General features: G+C 44.6%; 1 protein-coding gene across 1 annotated transcript; it reads left to right on the forward strand.

Annotated features, from left to right (window-relative positions):
• The first annotated feature begins 526 nt into the window (after positions 1-526).
• Klf6 (KLF transcription factor 6) lies at positions 527-9,398 on the forward strand. Its single transcript, XM_048460898.3, has 4 exons — positions 527-851; positions 3,720-4,293; positions 5,624-5,747; positions 6,254-9,398. Exons 1-4 carry the CDS (start codon positions 648-650, stop codon positions 6,303-6,305), a joined length of 954 nt encoding a protein of 317 aa, XP_048316855.1. The 5' UTR covers positions 527-647; the 3' UTR covers positions 6,306-9,398.
• Positions 9,399-10,880: the final 1,482 nt, after the last annotated feature.

Below are 10,880 nucleotides of genomic sequence, written 5' to 3' on the forward strand. Positions count from 1 at the left end.
AAGGGACCGAGAAAGTGGAAGGAGGGGACCGGGCGGATATCAGCTTCCTTGTTTTGCTGGGTCCCGGTCCGGGTGATGGGAACGGAAGGTGGAACGGGGCGGCCGGGCGGCGGGCACAGGTGCTGGATTGCCCCGGCTAGGTTCCCCTAGCTCCGGCCACAGATTTGCGGCGTTCGGCCGTACACCTCCCAGCACCGACTCCTTCGGCGCGCCGTAGCCCTCGCCATATATACCCTGCTAAAAATAGCCTGCGAGACCTCTTTCCAATCAGCGCAGGCCGAGTTCGAATTGCACCAATAGAGAGGTCTGTAATGGAGAGGCTCGGTCACGCCAGGCGGGGCCGCTCTGTGTCCGCACCGGCGATTGGTACGAGCTGACATCATCGTCGCGCAGCCCCCGGGACAGACGCGGCCGGATTGGGTATCACTGGGGGCGGAGCTCCAAGCTGGTCACGTGGGGGGAGGAGGAGTGGGGGGAGCCAAGCGGGGGAGGAGGGGGAGGCTGGCAGCGGAGCTTTGAATAGGGAAGTTTTGCAGGGGTTACGCTTGCAGTCAGTCCGCTGTTTGCAAATATTGCGTGGGCTCGGCGCGCTGCGGGCTGCGGGAGGGTCCGGACCCGGCGTCCGATTGCAGCGCCATCCAGTTTGCATGAAACTTTCACCTGCGCTCCCGGGGACAGTTTCTGCTCCGACTCCTGATCGCTCTCCTCCCTGTTTTCCCGACAGCGGGGACTGTCTTTTCCAACCCGACATGGATGTGCTCCCAATGTGTAGCATCTTCCAGGAACTACAGATTGTGCACGAAACGGGCTACTTCTCGGCTCTGCCGTCCCTGGAGGAATATTGGCAACAGGTAAATACGGATTTTTTTTTTTCACGTGCCCGGTGCGCCGAGGAGGGAGTCTCGCGGAGGCGCAGGCAAGATGGTGTGTGCTTGGAAGTGCATCTTTTTTAATGATGATTAGCGTTTGCCTAATTAAAAAATAAAATAATGATCTTAAGATGCCCTTCTGCTGCCTGGAATGATGAAGGCACTCTAAAGCGAGCCTTCGGCAGCGAGGACTAGAGTTGTCATTTGTGTGGAGGCGAGCTCTTGTTCCGAGAACGTTTTTATTTATTTCTTTATTTATTTTTTTCTTTTTTGCTAATTCCAAGCTTCCGAGAAGCATCCGCTTGAGGGGAGGGAACCCTAAATTCCTCTGCCCGATCCAAACCGGAGTCGCTGGCACAAGTTTGGGGCTTGTACCAGCTCCAAACTCCACAGCTGGACTTTGTCATATGAACGAGCTTGCCTTTACTGCCAAATGATTTGATTTAAGGATTTTGTTTTTGTTTTGATGTTTGAACATCCAGGATTTTTTTTTAGTCTAATATTTTGCTTGCGGAACGCAGCAGCAGCAGCTTTTTTTTAATCTTTTTTTTTTTTTTTAATCTCAAGGCCATTTTCAGTTTCTTTTCCTTCTGGATTATTTCTTAGCATTCGGCAATGTCTGCCTTGTTTTTCTTACCTGCTTTTCTTGTTGACTGCGCGGCGGGTGTGTGTGTGGAGGGGGAGCTGTTTGCACACAAGTGACTTGTCATATGACAATGAGTCCATTCCTAGTTGCTTCGGGTCTTACTTTGGGGAAGAAAAAAATCTCGATTTCCGGCATTTAATGGAACTAGAATTTGGGGCAACGGAAATATAAGGAACACACCACACACACACTCCCCCAATTCTAAGTCTTAGAATTCCCTCAGTGGCGAGACTCTCTCGAACACTTTTACCATTGTCTTTAAAACGATGGTTCGGTGATTGTCTCTCTACCCTTCTCTACTGGCTTTTTTTTTTCTTCAAGTGAATTAGCAGATGAAATATATTCTGTGGTTTTCACAACCTCCCGGGCTTTAAAACGCACGAAAAAGCGAAGTGTTGGCTGAAACCTCCTCATGCCGGCTTAATTGTTCACAATCCTCTCCTGCCTTCCTCTTCCCCTCCCCATTTTTCCTCCTCAAAGAAGCTGCTCCCGGGGACGTGATTGAAATTGATCTCAGTAGTTTCCTTTAGGCATTTGGGATTTGGGCAACCAGCCAGACTTGGCTCCTGGTCCCCTTCAGAGCCTTTTAAACTCCCAGAGAGCCGCGATCAGGTCCCCGCTGCTCATCAGCATAATGGAGATTTTAAATTAGCCCGTTGATTAAAGTTTAACAAGATCTTCATAAATGTGCTCGCCTTTTCTTTGGAAACATCAATAATATGTATTGCCGCCTCCATTCAGAATACTGTATACACTGTAACAGACATCTAGTTTTTGGGGGAAAGAGAAAACCAGCACCACCACCTCCCCCCTTTTCCTTGGCTGCTCCTACTTGCCTTGTGAAGCGTCTCCACGAGGGATTAGGATGTGTGTATACTGTGATAGAAGGCACATTGTTAAGTAAGCATTAGCCCTTTTGCTGGTAGCCTTTGCTCAAGATGGTCTGTACCCTCATAACAATTTGTTGCAGTTTGGTGTCGAAATTTCTATCTGTAGAATGGACAAGTCAGTGGCACAGACAACCTTATATGGGCATGCAGGCAAACCTAGTGAAAAATCAGGGCCGACATAATTTAATCCTAAAATGTTTCCTACCATTTTTCTTTTCCAGTGGCTAGAAAGTTTGAAATGGTGGGGAGAGGGGATGCTGATCTCTGCAGTTGTGTAGCTCCTTGAAAGGTTGGTTGCGGGGCTGGGGAAAGGGCACCCTGTCCATGGCACACTGCATGTATATTTGAGCCGGGTCCTTATTTGGCAGCTGGTCAGAATTTCAAAAGGAAGTCTCCTTTGGCATTGCGTGAAAGAAATAGGAGTGATGACTCATACTGTTGTACTCTTGGCCAGGAGATAAAGTCCTTGTTCATTGTGGGACTCCCAGAAGGGCCAGGGAGTAATTTCCCCTTTCCATCCTCTACAATAGCAGATGGCCATTCTGGAAGAATTCCTCCACTTGTGTTGTTGAGGTTTCTTGTTTCCCTCTGACCACTGTGAAGAAATCATTAAAGTTTGGTGGTATCCACAGCACTGTACTTGGGAAATAACATTAAAAAAATAAATGTGTATGTATGTGTGTATGTATGTATATCCTAGGTCTTAGCTACACAGGAAATGGGAGGTTTCTCTTCAAATCTATTGATGATCTCTGACTACAGCCAGCTCTATATTGTCATCTGTGTCCCCAAGAGGGTCCTCAGACCCCACTGTGTGCTGTGCAATCTTTCTACCCTGTCGTGTGAATACTTGTGGATGGCTGGGGCTCTCATTGATGCTCCTGGTTCTAGAGAATGTCAGCCGATCTGGTTAAACCTGTTAGGTTGGTGGGAGGGGGTGTGATGTGTGTAAGGTTGAATTTCTTTGTGTGGTTTACCGGGATCCTCATTAGAAATGTCAACACTTGTAACTATAACAACCAAACAGGCCTAGTGATCATCACTCCTTGCGGCCATTGGTCCAACACTGAAGAAGCCAAGAGAGGTTTTACCTCTGCCTTTTCCTTTGTATTCATTCCTAGAAGCAGCTTTTCCTCTAGCGTTCATGATGAAATAGATTCCCATTCCAGAAGACTTTGTGACCCATAGTACCTGGCACAGAGATCATTTATATGTCCTTTGCTGCATGTTTTCTTTTCTTTTTTCTATGTGCTTCCAGTTCCACTTTCAGTCGTCGTAACAATCACGTGTCTTTTTGTGGTTCGCTTTGCACAGACCTGCCTGGAGTTGGAACGCTATCTTCAGAGTGAGCCCTGCTATGTGTCAGCCTCTGAGATAAAATTTGACAGCCAGGAAGATCTGTGGACCAAAATCATCCTCGCTCGGGAGAAGAAGGAGGAATCAGAACTGAAGATTTCTTCCAGTCCCCCAGAAGACTCTCTGATCAGCCCCAGCTTTAATTATAACTTAGAGACCAACAGCCTGAACTCTGACGTCAGCAGCGAGTCTTCAGACAGTTCTGAGGAACTTTCACCCACGACCAAATTTACCTCTGATCCCATCGGTGAAGTCTTAGTCAGTTCAGGAAACCTGAGCTCCTCCGTCATTTCCACACCTCCTTCTTCTCCAGAAGTAAACAGGGAATCTTCTCAACTCTGGGGCTGTGGACCAGGAGACCTACCCTCTCCAGGGAAGGTTCGCAGTGGGACTTCAGGGAAGTCTGGTGACAAGGGTAGTGGCGACGCCTCCCCAGATGGCAGGAGAAGGGTACATCGGTGCCACTTTAACGGCTGCAGGAAAGTTTACACCAAAAGCTCCCACTTGAAAGCACATCAGCGTACTCACACAGGTCAGTCCCCTCAGGGGGCCTGGGAGGTCAGCCGCTGGTGGGCGCCAGTGAATTCTACCGGCCCTGGGAGGGAGCCAGGGCTCCTCAGGATGTGGTCACAAGCAAGGAAATCCTCACTTCCTAAATTCCTGTCACCAAGGAATTGGGTCTTTTTGGAGTTGAGAGTAGAATCTTAAAAGACTGGACATTTGAATCAGATGAATGGTTCATGCTTTCAGATTAAGCAAGAGGCCAGATCACATTCTCCATCGCCACCCAAACCTTCACCCACTTGGTGCTCGTTTCCCCATTGTACATGCATCGTGCTATGTTGGGTTGCTCCTCATTCTTTGTCATGTAAGTCCAGGGTCAGGACAGAGGGTCCTGGGGCAGCAGAGAGATTGCTAGTGTTGACACTGATATTGTAAGGCCTGAGTCGCAAGCTACTCGTCTTGGCCAGTGGATATTTGCTGTGAATGTTCTGTTACATAGTCACTTTAAACAAGGACTTTCTTAACTAAGACCTTCACTTAAATGGAAGTTCTGTTTGTTTGAAACTGCCAGTCGAGCATCCAGGATATAAATGAGAGAGGGGAAGGATAGCAGGGAAGCTCCGCACTGTGAATTCTTACCTTATGGAGATGGTAATCAAATTCTGGAGAGATGAAGTCAGGGCCCTGAAAAGGCCCAGACTCGGAGAGGACATGAGTGTTCGCAAAAAAAAAGACAGGTTTTGACTCAGGTTGACTTTAGCAATATTTTTCTTTTTACTCATAGGTAACATTTATTCAGTTCATACTTATAATTTAGCTAGAGAGTGATGTCAATTTGGTTGTTTGATTGCCATTTAGAAACTGATCTGAAAGTCTCCGAAGGAGGCTTCTCAGAAACTCGTGATTTCAGTTTTGTAGAAATGTAAAAGGTCCCAGCATTACACAGGGGAATGAGTAAGGAACCAGAAAGTGCTGGAGTGGGGGATGTCTCCATGGAGAAAGCAATAAATCTCAACCCTCAGCAAGGCTGTGGGTCCTGTGGACTGACACCTCACCCTGCAAATATGTCAGCAGTCTGAGTCATTGTCATTGTTATGAGTTCGCTTTGACTTTGGTAGCCTGACTTTGTCAAACCTGAATTCCCTGGAACAATAGCCTGAGTGAAGGAAGCTTCAAGCTAGGTTAGGAAGGAACCTATGCTTGTGGCCTTTAGCTTTCCCAAGGCGCCATCTCTCTGTTAAAGCACATGGTGAGGTCTTTAGGCTACAGGGATCTCATGGTCTGTGTTATTGGGTCTTCTCTTTGCCCGCATCAAGTCAGTGAAATCACGATGCCTTTGTCATGTGCTCTCTTCCCAGGAGAAAAGCCTTACAGATGCTCATGGGAAGGTTGTGAGTGGCGTTTTGCAAGAAGTGATGAATTAACCAGACACTTCCGGAAGCATACCGGTGCCAAGCCTTTTAAATGCTCTCACTGTGACAGGTAGGCCAGTGAGGGCTTCCTGGAGAAAACGTGTGGGATCATGGGAAACAACCGGGACAGAGTAGGCGTGTGGCCTACGTAGAGGTTGGAAAGAAGGCCAACAAATAACAAGAAACTGTTGGCCTTCCTTTTTAAGTCCGGGGCTTTTTCAAAAAATCTCGACACATGGACTGCCTCTCTTAGGAAGCAGTGTGCCAGGTTTCTAAAAGGAAAAAAAAAGTCTAGGGGAAGGTTTTCAAAATGGGCTCCAAACCCATTTTGAATTTGAATTTTTCAAATTCAAAAGCTGAGAGATGACTTCAGTTTAGACCCGGCCATGGGACTTCCGGGACGTCTAGCTGTTTCTCAATGACCTCTTGAATTTGTATTCGCCTCCCTTGGACTTTCCCGTGCCTAAAAGTATTGGCAAGGACTCAGGGGAGTTGCTCAGGGAAGTGTGGTATCTGGTCGCTCGCACAATCCAGGAGGCCAAACCTAACGCCTTCGTTTCTGATTTGCCCCTGCAGGTGTTTCTCCAGGTCTGACCACCTGGCCCTGCACATGAAGAGGCACCTCTGAGGGAGCGGAGGATGAATCCTGTAGGCTAAAAGAGGCTTCCAGGCTGAGAGGCGGCCGTGGAAGGAGGGATGCCTGTTCCAACCAAAGCATGCCATTTTGCTTCCTGCCCAGTTACCTCCAGGGGCCTCTCTTTGGAAGGTCTTTTGAGGGCTACAAAAGTCTTGTCAGAAGCGGCATAGCACCCACGCACGGTGCATGGTGTTTGGGTGACCCTGGACTCGCCTCGCCACTGGTTCCTAACCTTCTGAGAGGCTCCCGAGCCTTCTGCCGTGAGCATGCGCACTGAGAATGTTAATGGGTGGGATGACTGTATGTTGAGGATCTATTACTGACTGTATGGTGAGGCAGACTTTTTTTTTTACCCCCTTGTGGTAGCAAATAACTGCAAGAGACAGAAAAAAAACAGTTTGAATGTTTTGTGTGTGAGGAGTATACCAAGGAATGAGTTTACCACCAATCATTTCCTGAAGGGTGTCTGCACCTTAAAAAAATAAATAAATAAAAACAAACAAAAATTTAAAAAAACTTTAAAAGGTTAAAAAAAAAAAAAAGGAAAAACTTGGAGGGTGGGAGTGGGAACTCAGGACCCCGTAGTGGTGAGTGTGAAGGGCAAGGGTAGCACTTTGCCCTTTCCTGTGTGAAAGGGCCTTCTGATGTCTGGTGCAGCTCTGGAATGTGCCGTGTGTCAAGTAGCTTGTTTTACTGGCTACACGGAGCTCATTTGTAACCCATTGTATAAGCTGTATTTACAAATAACAGTGGTCATTTCCCCTTAAAATACAAAAACGTCGTGCATGGTCTGGGGGAGCTATATATGTTTCCATGTTTAAATTGGGTCTCCAATCTTGATTCCAACAAATAAGCAGCTATCAGATTCAGTTTGTTTAAAAATAATGATTCCTTAAGCCATTTAGGCCTGGCAAGACACGACCCCCGGATCCTTCTGCTCTCTAACACTCCCTGTACAACCTGGCATTGTGCCGTGTAGGGTCGTATTTTCAGTGACTCAGAGTTTGAATTTCTTTTTTGGAGAATCTTAAGGTGCCCTTTGAAGAAATTGGACATGTGTCAGATGTCTAAATGCTTGGGCCTGGAAATTACTGGTCTAATGTCACATTAGGCTAAGAACATACACTTTTTTTCTCAGTCGGGTGGATCAAACCACTAAGCTTAGAAATCGTTTTTCTCATGCAGCTATGTCTCTCTTATTTATGCCTTGAGGACTAACTCTGGTTTTCTAGCTGTTAATGCACTGTTGACCTTCATAATGGTGCCTTATGCAACTGGCCCTTCTGTGGGGTCAAATACAGGGGAATGGGTGATGCATGCTTAATTAAGGCTCTCTTTTCACCTGGCATTGTACTGTATCAATGTATAATACGGAAAAAAGAAAAAAACAAAACAAAACAAAAAACAACAACAAAAAAAAAACCACCTCTTTAAGATCCTCCACAATGACAAATAGGTGAAAACTCCTTTGACACGTCAACATGTGTTCCTTTCCAACAACTTGAGTGTCAGTGTTAAAACGGGAAAGAAATAGACATGACAATTGAAAACTAATTCTGCTACCATGAGACTCTTTCAGAGACCTTGCACAATTGTACAGATCACACACACCGGCTGTATTTATTATGTAACATTTTCACACATATTAAAGATACAGAAGTATAAAAAAAATGTCAATATTTTGCTCAAAAGGCACAAGTTTTGAGTACCTGTCTAGCTATCTGTTGGTAATACTGAAAGTATACTGCTTTTTTTCTTTTTTTGAAAAAAAAGTGGATGAAATTTCTTGTGTATGTATATTTGTGTGTATAGTATGTGTATGTATGTGTGTATATATATATTATATATAGATAATATATAAATATTTTTTTAAGAAGAAACTAGAATGTTTAGCTAGAAAATTCTACAGCCTGTGAAGAAGTATTTCAAAATGGCCATAAAGGAGGTTAAAAAAAATTTGAAAACTATAACCTAACTTTTATAGAGGCTTTATCTTTAATTTAATGATTTGCTGAAGATATTTTCGGCGTCAAGTCTATTCCACCCTGTTGATTTTGCTAGTCATTATTGGCAAGTCTGGAATAGGGTACCTTTGGCCGTTCGGGAGGGACATAAACAAAGTGCTGGCCAGCCAGCTGGACTCAGACACACAAAGGTTTGGATTTTACTTTCAGCCTTACTAGAAGATCTCACCTAAGAGCAAGCTGATCACAGGGATTGTTTTTTAGAATACTTTTTATGCAGATGAAACTATTTTTTCCAGCATGTAGATTCTCCCAGCTTTTTCAAGGAGTACTTTCCCGGAATTGGCATATGGCAGCATAGACAGCTGGTATTTCTGATATTTCATCCAGCTGCTGGCTTTTTGGGTGTGGATCTTTATATATATATATATATATATATATATATATATATATATATATATATGGATATGAGAATGAGTCTGACTGGGCTGGTATTTTGTTTGATCTTCCTGGAAATGAGCAATGATTAAAGCTCACGTTAACTGTTTTTTGTTTTGTTTTGTTTTTTTGTATCTGGCCTGATGAATACATTTCTCTACAGAACTGGTTTCATTTTGCTTAAGGGGAAAATGCACTTTTGTTTGGCAATTCAAAATCCAAGCACTTGATATGCTGGGTTTTGGAAAACTCCTTTTTTGGCCCTGCTGTGTGCTTATCCATAACAATTCCATTAAGTAAGAAGGTAAACAGAAGAGAAAGAAAACTTGTGCTGGCTCGTCTCACTTATGAAACATCATGGATGTTGTTTGACTGGGTGGGGCTGGGTGCCGTATATGTCAATGCCTGTAATTTTCATAATAAGCAAGTACATTCTGTTCAGGTGATAACTGAGCCTCAATCAAGCAGAACTTTTGCTTGAAATTAAAAAAAAAATTTCTATTAGTGAAATTTCTTTATTTCTTTTTTTTTGAAGCACCCTGTTATCTAAAAAAATCTTTGTAAGATTTTTGTAAAATTTTGTTTTACAAGATTTTATTTGAAATTGTTTTTTGCGAGATTGTTATATTTCTGTATGAATGTATTTTTTATTCGAATAACATAAAAAGAATTCTTATCAGCATCTGGAGCCTGGTTGTTTTTCTGGGGTGCAGTGGGGGGAAGGGGGCTGTTAACAAATTCCTGTTGTGTTACTCAGCCTGGCTTCCTCCCCGGGAAATCACCATTGTGCAATTCTCAGGGCTCTTTGCCTAGCTCAGTCCCTGCCTTTCTTGTCTTCCCACTTAGCACAGCTGTCCCTGGATCTAGAGGGAAGCTTTTGACATTGCTTCCCCCCCCACACACCCCTCAAATGTACTGAATGTGTTCCAAACCCTGGCAAAAACAGCCCCAGGCTTTTGGGGGCACAATAGGAAGAAACTTGTTGCATTTTTTTTTTTTTCCCTTCCTGTCACTCTACCCAAGAATATTACAGTACAGAGGCCTCTGCGGCGTGACTAACTGCTGGCTCGTTTTCACTTCGGACATCCAGCAAATTTTGTTCACTTAACTTGAAGAACTAGGCTTGTCTTTCTGGAGGGAGCTGGCCTGACACCTGCGTGACGCCTGCCTGGAAAGGGCAGGAGAGATCAGCAGATGACAAAGGGAAGTCAGGCCGGAAAGCCACTCCATGGACGCAACTGAAGCCACTTTTTTTTTCTGCTCCCACCCAGAGTTCCCTGGTTAGTTCCCTGAAGTAAGGCAGAAAGTCAAGGTAGCCTTCTCACATGATTATATGGCCTCTGAAAAAGGCCTGCACAAGACACATTAGGTGTAGAGTGGTTTAAGATAAAATAGACGCCTTACTGTTTCCGACAAACGCCTTCAGTAGCTTGAGATGTTGACCCCAGCTTCATTGTGCGGATCAGTGTGAGAGACGCATCTTGGAACGAGTTTCAGATTCCGGAACCAGTCAGTAGTCACAGTACAGTGAGTTTCTGTGGGGCCAGCTTCCATACCTTGTCCTTAATTCCACAGAAAGGGAATTAAGGTCTCCATTTTAGGTTTGGTATAGTCATTTACGTCACAGTAGGGCTTCACTGTGCTAAATGTGTAGTGTTCGTGGGAATTGCCTTTCATTTTATAATGGGGGAGATTTAAATGCGTACCCAGTTTAGGGTCTTTGGGAGGTTTTGGTTTTTTTTTTTTTTTTTTTTTTGGTTTTTTTTTTTTTTCTGAAATTGTAAAAATACCGGCAAGTTAGACTGGATTTGCAGTGGGGCGGGGCATAAAGAGCTGGGGACATTTTTTGCCAGAATTCATGGGTGTGTGGCATTCTGAAGCACATATCAGGGTGACTAACAGTTGGATTACTTTGACTGTACAGTCTAAATAAAGGCTCAATAATGCCTTCCCTCTCGGCTCCTATTAAGACTGGACCACGTCGTCATGCAAAGTCTGGGCTGAACAGCTAAGTTATGTTCAAATAAGGCTGTTAGGAGAAGCGCTGAGCAGGGAACCAGCCACAGACTTAGGATATTTATGGAAGTATAAAGCATTATTTTCAGTCTGCTTAACCAATTTTTTGAAACCTAGCTAAAAGGAAGGGAGTACTTTTACTCTACTG

Source organism: Myodes glareolus, chromosome 14 (assembly GCF_982192425.1).
Source record: "Myodes glareolus chromosome 14, mMyoGla1.1, whole genome shotgun sequence".
NCBI classification, from domain to species: domain Eukaryota; kingdom Metazoa; phylum Chordata; class Mammalia; order Rodentia; family Cricetidae; genus Myodes; species Myodes glareolus.